General features: G+C 35.0%; 1 protein-coding gene across 1 annotated transcript in view; it reads left to right on the top strand.

The window, feature by feature from the left end:
- The window catches only part of SLK (STE20 like kinase), a 52,344-nt gene that overhangs the window by 21,429 nt on the left and 10,940 nt on the right, over positions 1 to 19,975 (top strand). The window contains exons 2-13 of the mRNA XM_050898594.1: positions 737 to 901; positions 3,271 to 3,319; positions 4,076 to 4,225; positions 6,824 to 6,896; positions 7,114 to 7,308; positions 8,009 to 8,090; positions 9,083 to 9,211; positions 11,228 to 12,643; positions 14,027 to 14,157; positions 14,418 to 14,541; positions 14,816 to 14,995; positions 17,052 to 17,144. Of these exons, the coding sequence (XP_050754551.1) occupies positions 737 to 901; positions 3,271 to 3,319; positions 4,076 to 4,225; positions 6,824 to 6,896; positions 7,114 to 7,308; positions 8,009 to 8,090; positions 9,083 to 9,211; positions 11,228 to 12,643; positions 14,027 to 14,157; positions 14,418 to 14,541; positions 14,816 to 14,995; positions 17,052 to 17,144 (2,787 nt within the window). The remainder of the gene's footprint in view (positions 1 to 736; positions 902 to 3,270; positions 3,320 to 4,075; positions 4,226 to 6,823; positions 6,897 to 7,113; positions 7,309 to 8,008; positions 8,091 to 9,082; positions 9,212 to 11,227; positions 12,644 to 14,026; positions 14,158 to 14,417; positions 14,542 to 14,815; positions 14,996 to 17,051; positions 17,145 to 19,975) is intronic.

The raw sequence follows: 19,975 nt of genomic DNA, 5'->3' as shown, positions 1-19,975 counted from the left end.
ACTTGTTCTCCAGTTGACCTTATCACTACAGCAGTTCTAGCTCCCTAGTCTTAAGGTGTGGAGTAATAAAGTAGAGCCTGGCAGCATTTTCAGTGTGGCCAGCTTCAATGACTAGCCATCTGTGGAAGTCCTGCTAGACTTCTGAAGCAGAGAGAGTAAAATGCCCAGACAAATTAATGATGGCTTGGCAGCTTTTTAACATGCGAGCTTGAATACAGCCCCTGGCTGAAGAAGAGCATAACCTACTGATTACTGGTAGAGGATCTGGTTTTCTGTGTGGCTTTGCGAACAGCTGTGCTGCCAGAACGTGGGGAGTGTCAGAAGGGCAAGAATGTGCAGTCAGAAATGAGAGGGTGGAGGCTACTTCATACTCCTTGCCAAGTGTTAATAGATAGTTTTTTGAGGAGCAGCACAAAACTTCATCTTAGGAGTACGAAATAGTAACGACCCTAAGCTATTGACTGCATGATGGTTTAAAGAATGTAACGAGAATTAAGTATTTTTATATTCCTGTCTTTCATTGTTTCTTGACCTTGAGAAAAGTTATTAAACCCTTTTTCTGCTAGTTTTTATCTAGTCTTTAATATGCAGGTATTCTCTTTTTGTAGAGAAGCAAATTAAAGGCAGGGAAATAGTACAGAACTGTCAAGAGAGGGGGTTTTGTTGTTTGGGTTTTTTTGCTGGTGACAGTTGTCTGGTGAAATTCACATATATATGTTTGCTGTGACTTTTATAGGCTCAGAACAAAGAAACGAAAGTACTGGCTGCTGCAAAGGTGATTGATACTAAATCAGAAGAAGAACTTGAAGATTACATGGTTGAGATTGATATTTTAGCATCCTGTGATCATCCTAATATTGTTAAGCTCCTAGATGCTTTCTACTATGAAAACAATCTGTGGGTAGGTATTTTTTCTTCTCTAAATGCTTTTACTTACTTCAAAAGGTTATTGAAATTACATTTTTTTTCTTGACTTTATTAAAAGATCATTTGTCAATCACATTTCTTCTGGGTTATCACTGTTGGGATAACTATTCCGTTTCAAAACTAATTTGTAAATTGTGAGTATGACTTTTAGGAAATGGTCACTGTAAAACTGAGCTACACTGAGTCATTTGGTCAGGAATTTGAATCTAAAATTTGGAAATTAGCAGTTCATTTTGGTGTATGGAGAGAGTTCTTAGTGCTTATTTGTAACAGCAGGACTCAGATTTTAATTACATTAGCACAATTTAGAGTGAGATTCAGAATCCACAGCTGAAAAATAAATAATGTGCTGAAAAGGTCAGCCTGTGAAGTATGTATTTTAGATACGAGTGAATTCATTGGTACTTCCAGGAAGGACGGTTTACCAGGACTTGAACCGTAATTAATTTACTTAAAACCTAGATATTTGTACATAGAAGTATAGTGAGCATACATATGACTGTACGTCACTCTTCTGCTATATCCTGTACACAGAATAGCTTTAGCTATGAAAATACAATTATTTTTTTTTAGGTGATCCAATGCAATATTTATAAGTGCTTTTGGAACTGTACAAAATATACCTGTTTTTTTAAAAACAGTTTATAATTTAAAAAGATACCTAAAACAAATAAAAGAAAATTTCCTTGGTGTCTTACAAATATGCTTTATCCTTTAAGCATGAAAACAATGGAAGTGTAATACCATGTTTCCTGATGTAGATTTATTTTGATAAGCTTTGTGAAAACTTTGTGTGATCTGAATGCAGAGTAAAATGATATTGTATAAAACAGTGGAATAGTGAAAAAATGTCCATGCATAAAGGTCAGCATGAAAGCAAGTACACATAGAGGCAGAATATGAAACTGAGTGGATGGGCTTCACTGGCAGAACAAAGATAGAAGAGGAATAAATAGTTTGAAAATAAAATTGTAGATATAGAGTTACAGTGAAATGCAGAGGCACGAAAGCAACAAAGGGAAGGCTATAATGATGTGGTAAGTAAACAGAATTTAGTGAAGGGAAAAAATAAAAGAATGATAGTTGGACATAAAATATGCTTTTGCTTTCCAGTTTTAGAAACACAGTTTCTCTACCAAAGAGACCTTTGTCAGATTGTCAGATCAAACAGCAAATTTTAGAGAAAGAAATTCTTTATTTACAATTTCCCACACTTAACTTACTTGGCAGTGGGTATGTAGAATCATGTATATGGAATAATGGTTTAAAGGATTTACAAAGAGTTGCATTATATAATACATTTGTTAGTACCATTGTTGTGAGGATTAATTATAAGAGTAATTTGAAGTAATATGTAACATAAGTGGTGTGTATATATAAGTGTTACGGTATAAAGTGTAATTTGAGGTTTCCTCTTTTATGGGCAATTATACTCTGATTTTAAAAGTACTCTAAAGGAAAAAATTAAGATATTATTTCCCAGAATATTGACTGTAGGATTCTGACAAGAAATACTCGTTAGCTGTCAGACTGAAAATTATAATTTAATGTTTAAAGTTTAAATTAAAGAAGAAAAAACACATAAGGAAGAGTGGGGTGTCAATCTTGGATGACCTTTCCTCTTTCTTGCTCTCCTCATTCCCTTTGTCTACCCTCTTTCTCCTTTGTGTATGTTCTTTCTGTCCTACATGTCAGCGTAGTTTGTGCCCCAAAATAGTTGTGGTTTATTTTTGTTTCAAATGGAAACTGAAAACTGGAGATGGAGTTGTTCTAGTATTATTAGATTCTGGGGTAAAAGCCTTGGTGTATTGTAGGCATCAATGAAAATGGAGCAAAAATAATGTAAACATCTGAATGTGGTCATTTTCTGTAACTTTTAAGAGTATTTTTCCATATTTTCATCTCATCTGAAACAGTATAGGAGATAACATCTGCTACTGGAAAATCATGTAGCTCTTATACTTGGACTTTTCAGTCAGAGAGATTATAGTATAGAAGTACAGTTTAATAATTGAGAAATGAGTTTGCAGGGATTAAGTAAATCACATGAGTCAGATTCAAGCTGGCTTTTATTATGTTTTATAAGTTTTGTTATGCAATTTAATATTTGGATTAAAACTTTCGTCTGAGGATCTCCAAGCATTTTTCAAATAATTTGCTTGAGCAGCACAGCCCTACTTTTAGCTGGGTAACAGTACCAATATTTTGCAGAGGTTAATGAAATAATTTGTCAAGGCCAAATAGTCTGAAACTCTGGTCTCCCAATAATGCTCCCTTAATCAATGGTTCAGTTCAGCAGAACTATTTAATTTGTAATTTGTGTATTCTTTTGTTTATATACAGATCCTGATCGAATTTTGTGCAGGTGGAGCAGTAGATGCAGTAATGTTGGGTAAATAAATTGTTTCAAATAATAAACTTAATAACATCTTAAAATTATAATATATATTGTAAGACTTGTTTCACATGTGTATTGTTTTGAAATGCAAATATTTATGTAATAGGTGTGCTGTATGTGTTGAATGTCAGGGGTTTTAAATTAGCATTTACACCTATATCTATGGACATTATAACTTCTTAAGTTAGATTAATTTTCTCTCATTTTTAAAGTGTTTATTTACTTTCAAAACACATTTTTGTCTTGATCCTTTTAAGTGAATGTGATGAGTTGTTCTCATATGCTTATGAAGCTCTCTGTTGTTATAATCTATATGAGCCCTTTTCAGGATCTCATTCTTCTCCTTTCCTAGCCATCTTCCAAATTACATTGTGATAATTTTTTATATTGCATCAACCTTAAAGTTAGATTTTTCTGTGCTTATTCCTCAAATTAGGTGAATGGTAATACAGTAAGTAAAGGATCTAGTCTTTAGCATCTCTGTGTACCACACAAAAGAACCAATCTCTAAACTATATATCTTTTTCACAGTTCAGATAGGTAGGTATACATAGTTCATAATGAGGAGGGTTTTGGGTACAAGGGATGAAATTTTTACTGAAAGGAGCAAATATTTTAAGATAGAAGTTTTTCTGACATATGATGTTCAGAATGTCAGATTAATTAATTTTCACGTATACTTCTATACTGATTGCTATGAACACATACCATAAAATGCAAAAATGTTGTGTTTATTTCTATCTCTTGTAGAGCTTGAAAGGCCATTAACAGAGCCACAGATCAAAGTGGTGTGCAGGCAGACACTGGAAGCATTGAACTACTTGCATGAAAATAAGATCATCCACAGAGATCTAAAAGCTGGCAATATTCTTTTCACCTTAGATGGAGACATTAAACTAGGTAAGCATGTTGCATATAGAAGTCTTTCCCAGAACTTTGTGTGGTCTTATAATTGTATATTCCTTAGGCTGTAGTTTGGCAGAGTTCAGTATTTATTTAATATCAGTCTAACAATGAGAGTTTTTTCAGATGCAAGTGGTTTGCTACTATGAAGAAAGGGAGAAAAAAAAAAGCTTGAGTAGATATCCTAACCGTACTTGGCACATCTTTCAGACTTCAAAATCAGCAGGGGTAGAAGTCATATCAATATCTGTACCAAGTTGCCTAAAGTCAGACACAGGTCCTACTGTTCCTTAGTATAATGCTCTTAAGTATACTTATCTTTACTATGGTAACATCAGAACTTCCCTTGAAGTTGTTAGTTTAGAAAATTAACATCCTTCACTATCACCAAAACCCAGTACCTGAGTACTGTTGTCTCTTCCATTATTGAAAGAGAAAGAAGTAATATTCTTAATTACTCAACTTAGTTTTTCCATGCCTTTTTTAATTGTTTGTTGCACTGAAATTAAGATAGAACAATCTGGAAGAAAATTAATACAAGCTTACTATTGTTGATTCCTATCTTTTTATATGAATTTAAGCAGTCATTCACATTTTCCCTCTGATGTGGTAGGGAATCCATGAGGATTCCTCCACGAAGAACTGACAAAGGACTACTGGTGATGAATAACATCCCTTCATTCAGCCAGGAAAAGACAGGAATTGTCTGGATCCACTTTGTTCAGGGCTTCATCAGGGGCAAATGTATATAAGCTGTCAGCCTTTACAGTGGCTCTGCCAATGTCATAGTTCCATGACATAGCAGCTTACATTGAGGTTTCAAAAACTTCTCCACCTGATGTGTGTAGTTAGTTGTATTTGTTTGGATGCAAGTGACACAGAGGGTAAAGGTAAGGAGAATCAGAAGATCACCAGAGTGAACTGGGGCTCTAAATTCCCAGCCTTGCTACAGATGTTCTTTTTAAATGTAAGCAAGCTGTGTCCGAATTTACAAATATATCTACTACCTAGCTTGTATTGATCACAGTGTCTCTGCAAGGTATAGTGCATAATCTGTGTTAAGAAGTTGAGAAGATTTAAGAACCTGCTTTGCTACATTGATCAGTTAAGTGTATCTGTGCTTTTTGCATGGATTCCCTTGCACAAGATTATTACTTGCACATATAATACTGGCATGTACCTTTCTTTTCATCCACAAAGTACGGGTAACTACTGTTTTGCACTTTCTTGGAAGCCTGAAGATTTAGTGATGGACTTAGTCTCATAGGCCTTATTTATAAATGTAACAGAACCACTGTCTTAGTTTCTTAGTACTGCTGTAAAAGAAATCACAGATCACAGCAAGAGTCTCATGGTCAGAGAGAATCATTTCTTTCTGTTCATTTTATTTGCCTCACATGACCTGGCTCCTCCTCATACAGACTGGAACTATTTTAAGATTTTGTCAAGCTTAGCTGATGCACAGCACTGTGCAGGCTGTCAAGATACTACTTTACAGTTCAGACCACCAGGAGATTTCTTCCACACATACATTTAGTGATGTATTCAGGTTTACTAATTAAGATTTCTAAACAAAGATTTACTTTAGTTTTGAGAAGTGTACAGCATCTCTTGAAAGAGCATTTTACTCCTTTTAAACTAGTTGTATTTTGATTCTGGTACACGCAGAAATGGGTAATTCCTTGTTTTACAAATATGTGAATGGCAAATAAATTTCCTTCATTGCATTTTATTTGTGTAAGGATTTGAGTTTTATTATTTCAGTATCTGTAGTTCCTCAAGATTTCAGAATTTGCATTTGAACAAATAGCTCTCTTAGTCCTTCTTTTTTTTCCACACAGCAAAATTAGGCTTCTCAAGTGTTGAGCCCATCAAGTAATTTTGTGCAGATTAAAGACAGCAACATATGGCTATTTTGTCCCTTTGCTCTAATCTCTAGATCTTCATTAGGAAAGTTACAGCTATAATAAGCATATAACACTTATTTAAATGTCGTCTTTTTTTTCTAAGTGAGAAATGTAGTGCTTTATAGACAAGTAATATTAATTGCAAAGATAAAGTTGATTTTTGGTTGGATGTTACATTAAAGGTGCATATGCAAGCTTTCAGATATTTAATATAAAGTGAAAAGTCATGTAGAAAGAAACCCGTAACGTAAAGGGAAAATGTAGCTTTATGAGAATTTGAATCCTGAAGTTAATTCAACAGCTCATTCAATTTTTAATGAGAGCGCTAATGCCATGTCTGATGAATACAGCCTTCATAGGCTAAAGAAATTATTTTCTAATTAAAATAATTTAACCCACTTATTCCTACAGTAAATATGTGCATCACTCTTGTCCCACACAGCTCAACAGTAGCATTACTTTTTTTTAGCAATGAAGAATAACATTTATTCAATATCTTTTATTAGAAATGCTATAGAAACTTGTGACTCAGTTATCAAAACACAAATATTTTTATCTCACTTTGAAGTTTTAATACTGCAGAATGTTTGCTATGGAACATATAACATTTTAAAAGACAGTTGTAAAATATAAAAATATAATATGTTTTCCACCACCCAGTTAATAGCATTTTACTGTTTGCTTTAAGCGGATTTTGGAGTATCAGCTAAAAACACAAGAACAATACAAAGAAGAGATTCTTTTATTGGTACACCATATTGGTAAGTGCACTGTTTTGCTGACTTTTTATTATGAACTAATATCTTAATATTACCTTTGTTGTTAATATTACAAGCTTGATACAATATCGTGTAAATATATTAAGTGAGAGTAGAATGTGCTTCTTAAAATGCTTCAGTGAATTTATCTGTTTAGAACCTTTTTCAGAACAGATAAGAGCGCATTTTCTAATCTGGTACTTCATTATTCTCTTTGCAGGATGGCTCCAGAAGTAGTAATGTGCGAGACCTCCAAAGACAGGCCTTATGATTACAAGGCTGATATTTGGTCTCTTGGCATTACTTTAATAGAAATGGCTCAAATAGAGCCACCTCATCATGAATTAAATCCGATGCGAGTGCTTCTGAAAATAGCAAAATCTGATCCGCCTACATTAGCGCAGCCTTCAAAGTGGTTAGTATTTTATTTACAACTTTCCCACCCCGATTTGTAGATTTTGAGTATGAGGCGTGCCAAGTTGTATATTTGCTAAACTTACGTTCATGGGCATAGACCTGTTGAACTTTATGGGACTAGCTTTATGCATAAAATCAGGTACATATTTTATATATGTTTGTTTGTATGTGTGTACATACATATATATCTCTCTCTCTCCTTATACGATTGGGACTATGGTCTTTTTGTCGTAGTTCTGTATAGAAGCTTTTATACTGAAATATTTTGCAGATTTTGCATTAAAATGTATGAAAAATAGCTTTTTACAAATGCAGTAAAAGATCTGAAGACCGTCTGAAAAAGAAAATCGAGTGAAAGGAGACTAAAGTATTTTTATACTAAGAAAACATTTTAAAAAGCCGTTACCTATTTGGTCATTTTAATATCTTAATGTGATTCAGTTAATGATACAGCAGATGTGGTGTACTATAAATCCAGAGCCAAAAGTAAATTCTTCTATTAATGGACAAACATTTTAAAGATCGTATTTGTGCTGCGTTGGTCTTTGCATTCCTGTACTATTTTTGTGTTTTCCTAAATCAATAGAGGGACCTGGAGTTGCAGTGTAGATGCATGTGAAAGCAAAAGAGTATTTCGCTAGACACTAGTCTGATGTCAAGACAAAAGAAGAACCACTACCTGTTTGCTTTTTGTGTAGGTCATCAGATTTTAAAGATTTTCTGAAGAAATGTTTGGAAAAGAATGTAGATGCAAGGTGGAGCGCAACTCAACTTCTACAGGTAGGAAGAGTTAATTTTTCAGAACTATTGTTTAAAGGCAAGCATATTTTGTATTTTTTAAAAGCAGAGCAGTATTAGAAAAACTATTTAAATAATTTCAAGTTAACTGTTCGTACACAATCTGTTTTTAACATTGTTGCATTGATCCTTATTTGGTAAAATCTGATTAAATGATACCAAGTGCAGATCAAATTCTTTGTTTACATATTTTGATGTAATATAACTACTTACTTTGCGTAAGTATTTATACTTTGATACTTATAATGGATGAAGGAGATACTTACATAAGTAGTCAATTGCTGACAGGTGTTTTAAAAGCTTTAGTGCTCAGCCTTCCTCTGTAATGCTGTCACTGCAGAATAGCTAAGCAGGAGTAGATGTGACGAGGTACATTTGATTCTGTTTAACGTCAGCATGCATTTACTTTATCCAGAATACATCCGGCATATGTTGAATAGATTTAAGCAGCCAGGCCAAGCAGAGAAAGAAAATTCAGACAGTAGGAGAAGAGCAGGTAGCTGTTTCCTCTTAAAGAAAAATGTAGAATTCTATGTTCTTGTTAGGAAAAATTGTTCTAAAGACAAAGCAGATTTTTTTTTCTAGAAAGAATATTTCTAGATAAAGCGTATCAGAAAATAATTTAACTGTGGAACTGAAAAGAAATGAAACTTGTTTCCAGGAAAAATAACCTTTTAAAAAATCTTTCTACTTCTATTCTTTGGATTGTGAAGCAGGTCAGTATAAATTAATTATTTGTAGCAAGTTTGTTAGACTACTTACACAGTATATTTGAATACAAATTTTTTGATTTTAAAACTTGTGCAGAAAAAAATACATTAGGACAGTTATGATTAATGTTAACTGTGAATTTTCAAGTTTGAGGGAACCAAAGTAACATTTCTCTGAAGTTATATTTCTTTCAAGTTATGATTTTTCCACTGTTTACAATGAAGCCAGCACTTAATATTGTGCTTATTTTTTATTTTCACAAGCATCCATTTGTTACTGTTACTTCCAATAAACCAATAAGAGAATTGATTGCAGAGGCTAAGGCTGAAGTTACAGAAGAAGTTGAAGATGGTAAAGATGAGGATGAAGAAGAAGAAACAGAAAATTCTCTGGTCAGTTTAAAATTTACTTTTTTAAATATGCAACTAGTTTCAGTCACTAGTTTCCTATGGAGAACTCAGTTTCTGATGTACTACCCAACTTTTGTATCAAGTCTTCTAAGAATAACAACATAAACATACTCTAACCTTATTACAAAATAAGTAGTCAGCATTTTCAAAATTAGCATGTTCTTAAACTCCTTAAGAACTAATAATAAAGAATGTTATCTAATAAAGAATATTATCTTCATTTATTTTTACATGTATACATAGTATGGAATTTTAAAAATCAGATACTGATTTTTATATAAATGGTTTTAAGTCAAAATGACTAGATGAACAAATAAATGTATATTTGTATTCCATAAGATGCTTAAAACATTAAGGAAGGTATGTAACCATTATGCGATAAACTAAGTTTGTGATTTTACAGCATGGCTGTCAAAGAAAAAAACAAAAGCAAAAAACCCCATATTTTACTAAGACAAGATTGCATTTATGAATGTATTTCTAAAGATGCTGAAGAATCTTACAACGCAAATTCAGTTCCTCAAAGGGCAAAGCCATGAAGTTCAATGATACGGTGGTAGGTTGCAGAGTATGCAGGTAGGGTGCTTTCTGACTTAACTGGCTCAAGCACAATAAACATGGACAGTGACCAGTACCACCAGTAGCGGCCATTACCAGCAATGGTAAAGATGGCAAATGCACGTGCACAAGAAGCACGCCTCCATTTCCTCCTCACCCCTCACCACACTAGTCATATCCCCTGGCCTTCCTACCACTTTTCCTGTCCACCCTAGCAGATCTCCAAGCGGGCATTCCCACCAACTTCCTCCAGGACTTATTCTCTGTCTCCTAAGGCATCACCCACCACCTCCCTCCACTGATTAGCTGCTAAGCCATCAGTACCCAGGAGGGTTGGAGTGAAGTCCACCCTGTGACTCAATTAAGTGTCTCGACACAAGCAGCAGTTTAGGAAACTGTGAGGTAGATGCATTTACATTATTTACTTGTGGTAGTTTTAAAAACTGCTTGGAGATCAACACTAAGCTTCTAGAACAATTATGTGAAGAAATCTTTTAAATGCACTTTTGACTTAAAAGGAATTGTTTTCTCTATGCTTAGGAAAACCTTAAGGTAGGCAATGCACGATCAAACCCACGCTTGTTACGATAGCTAACCTAGTATGTTCCCAATGGCAAATCAGAAGCCTGATCTCCAAATTACAGGGTTCTAACAGTAAATATAGACAGAGAGATATCACAATCACTTTGAAGAGTGAAAGGGCAATTATGGTTAAAATGATACTTTATTAGTATATTCTTTTGTATGACTGGATGTAATCTGATAACATTCATTCATACTCCGGCAGCAGCAATTTCTACAGTTATGTAACTGTTTCTATTCTAGTTTCATATTGCCACTTAATCAGATCTGCTGAAGGTTTTCACCATTTTAATGGAGTTTCACAGTGATTTAAAAACAGACCAAAAAATTTTCAGGCATTTTTAACGAAGAACACAAGGAAAGATATTCTTTTTGATGAAGCAGAAGAAGGTCTTAATATTGCATTTTATCAGTGCTGCCCTAACTAAAGCTACACGGCTTCTTCCTAGCCAAACTGGCACAAAGACATGTGTCTTTCAAATCCAGCTGTAGCTGGGGCTACCGGGGAACTGAACTAATCAAAAAAAAAAAAAGCAACGTGATTGGAAAAAGACTCTTGAAGATTCTGTTAGGCATGAGGCAGAGGGCTGACCATGATCACTTTCCTTCAATTACAGTATATTTTATTAAATTATGAGAGATGGAAGAGGGTTCTTGTGAAACTGTTCTGTTCAGAGCCTGTCTGCAGTTCATGCACTTGTTCTGTGGTAATACCAAGTGAAGTACTCTGAGATTATCAAATTCATATAACTCTGCCTGTAAATGCAATATTCATCTCTATTCAGGTATTCTTCAATAGAACTGTGCTTTAATTAAGTTAGAAAGTGATTAAATATTTTTCTGCCTTTAATTTTTTAGCAGTTACCCGCAGAGAAGCGTGCATCCTCTGACCTTAGTATTGCCAGCTCTGAAGAGGATAAACTTTCGCAGAATGCCTCTGTTCTGGAATCTCTTTCTGAGAAAACAGAAAGTAATGCAATCGAGGACAAAGCCAGCACTATATTTCCAGATGACAAAACAACTGGAGATGAATCTGAGGACATTAAATTTAGGAAAACAGCTGATAACATATGCGATACTACTGTTGGTGATATGAAAGTGCAGAATGGTTCTGTGCCAACTGGTGAAGATGAGCAAGGCAAAATAGTGCCAGTTGAAAAGAATACAGAAAGCCTGGAAAAAACACATGAAGATACGGAACCCCAGAAAGGAGGGAAAGAACTTGATGTGGTAACAAAATCAGAAATAAAGGATGAACCCAACCTAAAAATAGAGAAAGAAAATGACATGGGAAATGAACCGACAGAAGATAATAAACTGAAAATAGTACCTACAACTGAAAATAGTGTACAAGAAGCCATTTCTAAGGAAACTGGTGAAAAAGAAGAGGAGAACAGAACAGATGTCTCAGAAAGCAAGGAAGAAAAGATGCCTGCAGAAAATACTACAGAGCAAAAGGAAGATAAAGATGAAGCTCAGAAAGAGGCGATAATAGACACCACTACAGAAACTCTACCTAATGCTGCAGATAAAGTGTCTGATGAAGAAAAGGAACTAATAAAGCATGGAATTGACAACATTAAGGAGATAGGTGGTATTGCTGAAACACAGATCAGTGATGGGGATAAAATACCTGAGACAGAGGATAAGCCAGTGGAAAGTCAGGCTAAGCAGGTCCATGAGATAATCAGCTCTGAAGAAACTCTATCGGAAAGCCAAGATAAAGCGATCAAAGTAGACAAGAAACTGGCAGAAAGTGAAAATGAGGATATTAGTAATATAAGCAGCATGGAGGAAACGGAGATCAAAGACTCTGGAAAAGGTGACATAGACCAGAAGGCAATACAGAGCAAGCCTGAGGATATTTCTAATAAAGTGGTGGATAAACTGACTGATAGGGACCAAAATTTAGAAGAGCACAGACCTGAGAATATCCAGGAAAACAATATTCAGATAGACAAAGAACATCCGGAAGTTACTTCTGATGAAATAATGAATAATAAGCTTCAAGATATTGTCAAAGAACAAGCTGATAACTCTGAAGTCATTCCAGTCCCCAGTATTAGTATTAGCACTGAAGAAAATGAGGAGAAAGTCAAAACAGATGATCAAGACAATACTGAAACTTTACAGCAGCTAGAATCGGAGAATTTGAAGGAAAATGATGCAGATTCGGGCACTGGTTCTACAGCTGATAACAGCAGCATCGATTTGAACTTGTCAATTTCTAGTTTCCTTAGTAAAAACAAAGAGACGGGATCAATATCTTTACAGGTAAGTCTAAGCAATCATATATTTTTATATAAAATCCTATGTGAGTGTGACCCTAAAATTATCGCCAAGTTTGACCTTTGCAACAAAGAAAATTATTGAGTGAGATACTAGTATGACAGTGTGGAATATAAAACTTTGTAGAAACTGAAGTATTCTAAATTGCACGCTCTAACACTGTCTGGATTTTGTGCAGTTATGCAGCAAAGCTAGAAGCTACAGAGCTGATAATTCTTTTCTTATTTTATTGCGTAATTGTATTTTAAAAATGTAGACTAGCATATAAAAGAAAGTCTAACAATATTAAGGGTGAAGATTTGTGAATGGTTGTAGTTCAGAGCTGATATTCAAGACGACTAGTTCAATGCCTTACTCTGCACGGAATCCCTGTGCAACAGGACAAATCTCTTATAACAGCTAATCTTATATTGAATTCCTGTCACTTCCATCTTCTCTCTCTCTGTTTAGATTTAGCAGATCTAAGGCAGACAGTCTCTCAGGTTTGTTTATCTCGAACACTGTACTCATATGGTTGTACTATTATCGATGCAATTATGCCAGTATGAATGAGCTTATTCAGAGGAAGCACATTCCAGATTATGAACTTTAGTTATATCTATATAAATATCTTATACTAATATGATTGTAGCCATACTAAGATAGTAACTGTGTAACCATGGGTTTGAAGAAAAAAAAAACCAAACCCAAAAAACAAACAAAAAAAAAAACCCAAACAAAAATCATAACTTGGCATAGCTGTGCTAAGCGTGACTTCAAGGCGTTTGCAGTAGCCCTAACACAATGGAGACGCAGTTTCAGCTGGGGTCTCTCTTCTCTTGTAATGAAACAATAACAGCTCTGAGAAGTGAGATTTCTGTAGTTCTGTCGGCAAGATCATCACAAGATTTTTAACTAATAGATATGAATAAAAAAAATAAACTTGCTCGTTTAATTTATTTCCAAAGCAGAAGTAAGCAGGTGAGTAAATTGCTATTCTGTTTCAGTACTGTTTTTCAGAATTAAATATCTTTTTTGGTGACTGGGAAAATTATGGTCAAAAGCAAACAGTAATTGCAACTGCCTTCAGCTCTTGAAAATAAAACTGCATCAGTTCTGTTCAGGGTTTATCTAGGTTTTTTTTTTTTTTCTTCTGGCAATTTAGATGATCAATAATTACAGTTTTCTTTTGCTGACTAGAGAAAGTTTCAGTACATTAGAATTTTTCAAGTTCTCACTTGATTAGTGAGGTACCTGATAAGTGAGAAGAACTGATTATTATACGGTAGGCCTTCACAGAAATATTTGAAGTAATTTAGTATTAAGAGAAGAGGGAAAAAAGGATATAACTTAAATAAGTACAGAATAACTTAACAATGCTTTATTCAGGAAACTAGAAGACAGAAGAAAACTTTAAAGAAAACTCGGAAGTTTGTTGTTGATGGAGTAGAAGTGAGTGTAACCACATCAAAAATAGTTACTGAAAATGACTCGAAAAGTGAAGAAATGCGATTTCTACGGTAAGTGTTTTTAAAAGTAAAATTTACAAGAGGTTAGCAGGTAATTTTTTTTCTCTTTGAATAAAAGAAGGGGGCTGATGATCTTATTTCTGTAATATTTGGGGATTAATTTCAATTATTTTGTTAGTAGAAAGGAATGTAAAGACATCAATTCAAAACTAGTTTTACTGGACCTAAGTTGGAGATGCTTTTTTCATCTTTTGTAATTTTCCACTTCTTTTGTTTTCCCATCAATATTAAGTGTTCTTTTTCATTATTAGACGTCAAGAGCTAAGAGAGCTAAGACTTCTTCAGAAAGAGGAGCAGAAAGCCCAACAGCAACTCAGTAATAAGCTTTTGCAACAGCGAGAACAGATGTACAGACGTTTTGAACAGGAAATGACAGTGAGTTTCTGGATTTTGGTGCTCTTAAAATATGACATCTTGATGGAGTAGGCACAATACTACTAGCAGCAATCAGATGTTTCCTTTTATGGTGGCTATAGCTTAGTTTTCATTCTTGTTAACAAATGGCAATATTTTCCGTTGTGAGGTGCCCAGTTTGTATGCTAGAACCCACCTGCCAGAACAGTTCATCATGGCCATCCTCTGCTGTGGTACAGCACTTCACTGAACAGAATTTAGTTTTCTAAAAAAAGATGCCAAATTATTTTTACAGAGTAAAAAGCGACAGTATGATCAAGAAATAGAAAATCTAGAAAAACAGCAGAAACAGACAATAGAGCGCTTGGAACAGGAACACACAAATCGTTTACGAGATGAAGCAAAACGCATCAAGGCAGAACAGGAGAAGGAGTTGTCCAAATTCCAGAACATGCTGAAGAACAAAAAAAAGGAGGTAAGAGACAATGATGATGATACAGAAAATAAGAAGTATGGGCATAGCAAACAGTTGAGATTAGGTCTCCCAGAAGCCATGTCAACCTCATGTGCTATACTGAGTTGTGGAAGGGTTACTAGCAGTCAGTATTATTTCTTTGGTTTTACTGCCTAAAGTGAAATACAAACAGCTGAGAGGAAGATTTAGGTATTGACTTAATCTAGAAAACGTCACCAAGTTAGCAGATTTTATTTTTTCACAGAATCTTTAATAAAATGTTTTCTCTGAAATATTAAATCAAGAAAAAGTATTTTCTTAAAGATTGTGAAAAATATCTGAGATTTCTACTTTAAACAAATCCAGCTATAGCTACTTCGTAAATACTTATCAAATTAGAATTTCAAAGAAAAGAATATGGTCTTGATTACTACTGAGAACCACTTAAATTTCAGAGATTTGTTGTTGTTGTTGTTAGAGTAATTTGTTAGATTTTTATTCAATGTGTGCTGGTTTTGTTTAGAATTTCTTTATATGAAGTGACAGCAGTTATATGAATTTAGTTTTTTAACTCAAAAAGGAAACCCAGGAGAGAAAAGTCTGGATAACCTAAAATCTTTTACAGTTAATTTCATACGTGTCATACAGTTGAGGCAAAATGAATGACATTTGACTCTTGACACCTTATGCTATTGATTTGCTTGCATGAGAGTAAGAGAAGGTGATGTGTTTCCATATGGATTTTGCATCTTAAAAGCTGTTTTATTTCATTTTCAGATCAATTGTGTACTGCTCGTTTGTATATAAATGGCTCTAGTATTTGCTCTAATAGTTACTAGACTCACAGAGATTTCTTTAGAAATCTGTACCGTCCATGCTTTCGCATAGAATGATCCTGTAGTACAAAAGTGCATTAAAAAAATATAAGTTGTATTCAGTTTGAACCATATGCTCATATGTAAATAACAATTTTTCTTCTTTTGCGGTATCTCTTGCATTTTTGAGTCTCTCTCTGTTTACTGGTGATTGGGTCCTACATGGGAAAGCGGGAAGAATTTTACGTATTGCTCTCAGCTAAAAGCAGTTCTTTCATGGAAACAGGAATAGCATGTGGTGATTTGGACTCTGTTTTCTGATGATGCTTCCACTATTAAACAAACTGACATTTGTTTTGGGGTGCATAGTTTTGTATTTAAAGCTTAAGAAGGCGATTTACAGTTTGAAGGAAAATGCAGCTGGTGCTCTAAAACTACCCATGCTATATTGGAGTGTGCAATGTTACATTTTCATAATTCTTAAAAATAAATAAAACACATCAGCAAATTAACAGATTAATAGGCGGTTGATTTAGCCAGGTTATATTTAGAATCTTTCTACTAATCTAGTCTAATTCACCTTGGACTGAAACACGTTCCGTTCCAGCATATGTGTCATGAAAAATTTCTTGAAAACATGCTTAGTTATTTGTGGGTTTTGCTTTTAAATTCTTCAGAACCAAACACAACCAATTAATATTTTATTTGCTTTTATGATTATTTTAAAGACATAAACTGTGTAGATGTCATTTATGGTTGGAGACAGTAATAATGGCATCTTATAAATTCATGTTTGAGACAGTGTCAGAAATAGCTGGTTTTCAGTGGAAGTTATTTTAAACTTCCAACCATTTTTCACAGCTTTACCACGAGGTAGACATACTCTGTAGTCCTTTTGCCATAGTGCTTCAAGCAAACACCACTTTTGCAGGTGGTGGTTTTCTTAACTATTGACTATTCTAGCTGCTGCATGGAAACAGAGGCAAGAGACTGCCATTTCTGAGAGCACTGGGCAGCATTTGCATGCAAAAAGAGGCTGGCATATACCTCCTTTCTGCACTGCGCTGGCATACATAAAGCACGTATTGTTCCTTCTCTCTTCATTAAGCTCTTTTCACTAAACTAACATCCCTGCCACTGAAGTAATGCACGCTTCCCAGTACCTCTAGTGCTTGACCTGCATGTCCTATGTTCACAGTAATGCTTGCTGTGGAGAAAAAGTGTTCTTTTCGCCACCTTCTGCATGCTTATATACACTGTAGGTTTTATGTGAAGTGGAGAAAGCACCAAAAGAGCTGAGAAAAGAGCTCATGAAACGCAAGAAAGAGGAGCTTGCACAAAGCCAGCATGCTCAGGTAACAACGGCTCCTTCAAGCTACTAAAATACAAAAGGCAGCACTATTCACACAGCTTGATGATTTCGCTTCTTGTTGTTGAGTGAATATGGAACTTAACTCAAACTAACGCTGTGTACTGCTCTCTTTCTTCAAGTACTCCCGTATCACATCCCATAAAGTATACTGTGTAGAAATGTAGGAGCAGCGATTTCCAGGTTTGTGCTGTTAAGCGTAATTGTATGCTGTACCAAAAAAGAATGGTATTTTTCTATGGCAAGTTTATTTACAGTGCTTTTATGAGTGGTAAGTACCCCATAGGTCCATCAAATTATAAAGGTTACAGTCAGAAGTAAGTTTTGAGCAATATAAGCGCAGGGGAGGAAAATGTGTATAATATGTAAGCATGAGGCATCTTGTTCATAGAAGCAGAACAGATTAGGTAAAATGAAGTTATTTAAATGTCAAGGTGTAGGTGTATGGAAACTTTACAAGACATCATCTGTAATTTTACGCCTTCACACTTGCTGCTTTTATATGACCCAGCTAGCAAAGGGGCTAATATTTTAGAAAAATATTGGCTTTGTGATGGCCACAGCTTGTACAGAGTGAGCTTGTACCACAACAGAGCAGGTTTGGATTGAGTAACTTAAAGATTAAATGTTTATTTGAGTGACCTAGTAGAAAATAATAGCAAGTTTATTCGATTACACTTTTAATTTAAGAGGGGATTTCCCAGGATAGAATGTGATTGAGTTGCAGCGCTCTCCCCATACCAAGATATGTGTGTCTGAACTTTTTAAGGAAACAATTAAAAACCTAAATTTTCATAGTGTTTGTAATGACTTTGTTTCCTATGCTGGTTTCAATTTGTTGAAGTAAGAGAGGTGAAAGAGACAATTTTAAAGGTGAAATATCCTTACTTGGAATGATAAGTACTAGACAAGGTGCAGATGTTTAGTTTTAGAATATCTAGAACTTCTGTCAATGACTACTTTTGTGTGATGAGCCTTGACATTTTACATGTATATTACTAACATACAGCAGATCTCATTTCTTCTTTTTTTTTTTAAGAACAGAAATATATTTCATTATATTATGACATAGGAAGTACATTGTGTCCCACAGGGCGTTGCTCAGGTTATGATTCAGTCTTTTCAGTTGTCTTCATGTACACTTTTCAACGCACAAATGCAGGATGTAAGTCTTAAAATGCAAAACAACAAAAGTTTTATTTCCCTAATTTTCCAGATGTGTGTTTTCTCTTCTCCTTCTGCTCATATGTGCTGATCAATGTCACTGCTGTCCCCAAACTAGTTAGCACAAATTTATGTAATTTTGCGCTATTCATAGTAAAAAGATCAAAATTGCAGTAGTTATTAACTCTGGGCAAGACACTGAAGTTTCACACAAATGCAATCTAATACTGTTCTCTGGTGTTTATTATTTGTTCAGCACATGTGAGAAACAATGTGTGACTTCTATGCTGTGTGTGCAGTGAACCCATGTATTTTGAAGATATCTGACTTTATTTTAAGATACTGATTGGGCAAAACCAAGTGGTAATTTTAAAAAGGTGGATTGCCTTGCACTGGCTGCTTTTTAACCATCCAGCATGTTCTTTAGTAAAGTCTGTGACCTTTATTATACATGATACTTGAGTAGATGTGGGAAGTGGAAAGGCCAGAGTGTTTTCTGAGATTGCCTGGTTTATCTTACAGTGCTAACAATTATAAAACTTCTTGAGATTTACCATGTAGAGAGAGCAGCAATGATATTTAAATGATTGAGTAAAGCTCAAGCGTAATTGTTTTTTGACCATGACTACACTAGAACAGCTTTCCCCCCACTCCCTCCAAATCAAAAAATTCCTGGCAAATTAAACACCGTGTTAATTATGTATCTGCACCCTCAGAATAATAAACTTGTAGTTTTTTTATCCTTTTCATCTAGAAAGGGAAACAGAACAGTGGTTTTCATCAGTCCATATGTTTGATTAGGTACGTCTGACTTCACTTGCAGACGTGTCTTTCCAGTTCTTTTTGTACCCTCAGGTCTGTCACTGTCGGAACTTTGCACCAACTTACTCCACCTCTGGTTTTCTGTTACCTGTCTAAGTGTAACTCTGCTGTCCACTGGGAGAGATGAAAGCCTCATCTATTAATAACTTTCTGTGAGGATGAAAACCAGGATTCTCCTGGTCATAATAAAAAGTACTTTTAATGAACATTTAATTCCATATGTTGCTGACAACTCTTTTAGCAAGTAGCATAGGTTCAGTAAAAAATAAAAATATGTAGCTCGGGAGACCCTTCCACTGATCATCTGTAGCCCAGTACTGTTTTCCTGCCTCATGCCATCTCCCTTCCAATAGACCATCTTTAACGTTGCTTTGTTATGTATAACAGCAAACGCTTCAGCTGCCCACCTTGGCTCTGATAGGATGCTGCCATCATCCTTTCTTTTGACCTTTATATCATGGTAGAAAAATCTGCTTTAATTTCTTGTTCTTAAAGAGTGTGTGTGTGCATGCTTGCATGCTTGTAGATGCTGCTTTTTTTTTTTTTTTTTTTTTTTTTTTTGATAGTTGCAAAGAAAGTCAACAGTATGGTCTTGGGGCATGGGAGGGGGGTTCTTACTACTGCCTGCTTCTCATGATATGATGCAACAGAGTGATACACCCTGGATAATGGGAAGATGCAGGTGATATGAGGACTGCCTCAGGCAGATGGCAGATCGCTTTGTGAGGAGCCAGCTCAGCTCTGGTGTGACAAGCTTGCACATCCTGCAGAATGCAGTTCCTGCAAAAGCCATTGGGTGTCTTCATAGCAGTCTTGCAGAACTCCCAACCT

The sequence above is a fragment of the Gymnogyps californianus genome, chromosome 6 (genome assembly GCF_018139145.2).
Source record: "Gymnogyps californianus isolate 813 chromosome 6, ASM1813914v2, whole genome shotgun sequence".
Classification (NCBI taxonomy): Eukaryota; Metazoa; Chordata; class Aves; order Accipitriformes; family Cathartidae; genus Gymnogyps; species Gymnogyps californianus.
The sequence above is the reverse complement of the archived record's forward strand: the minus strand, read 5'-3'. Positions and strand labels throughout refer to the sequence as shown.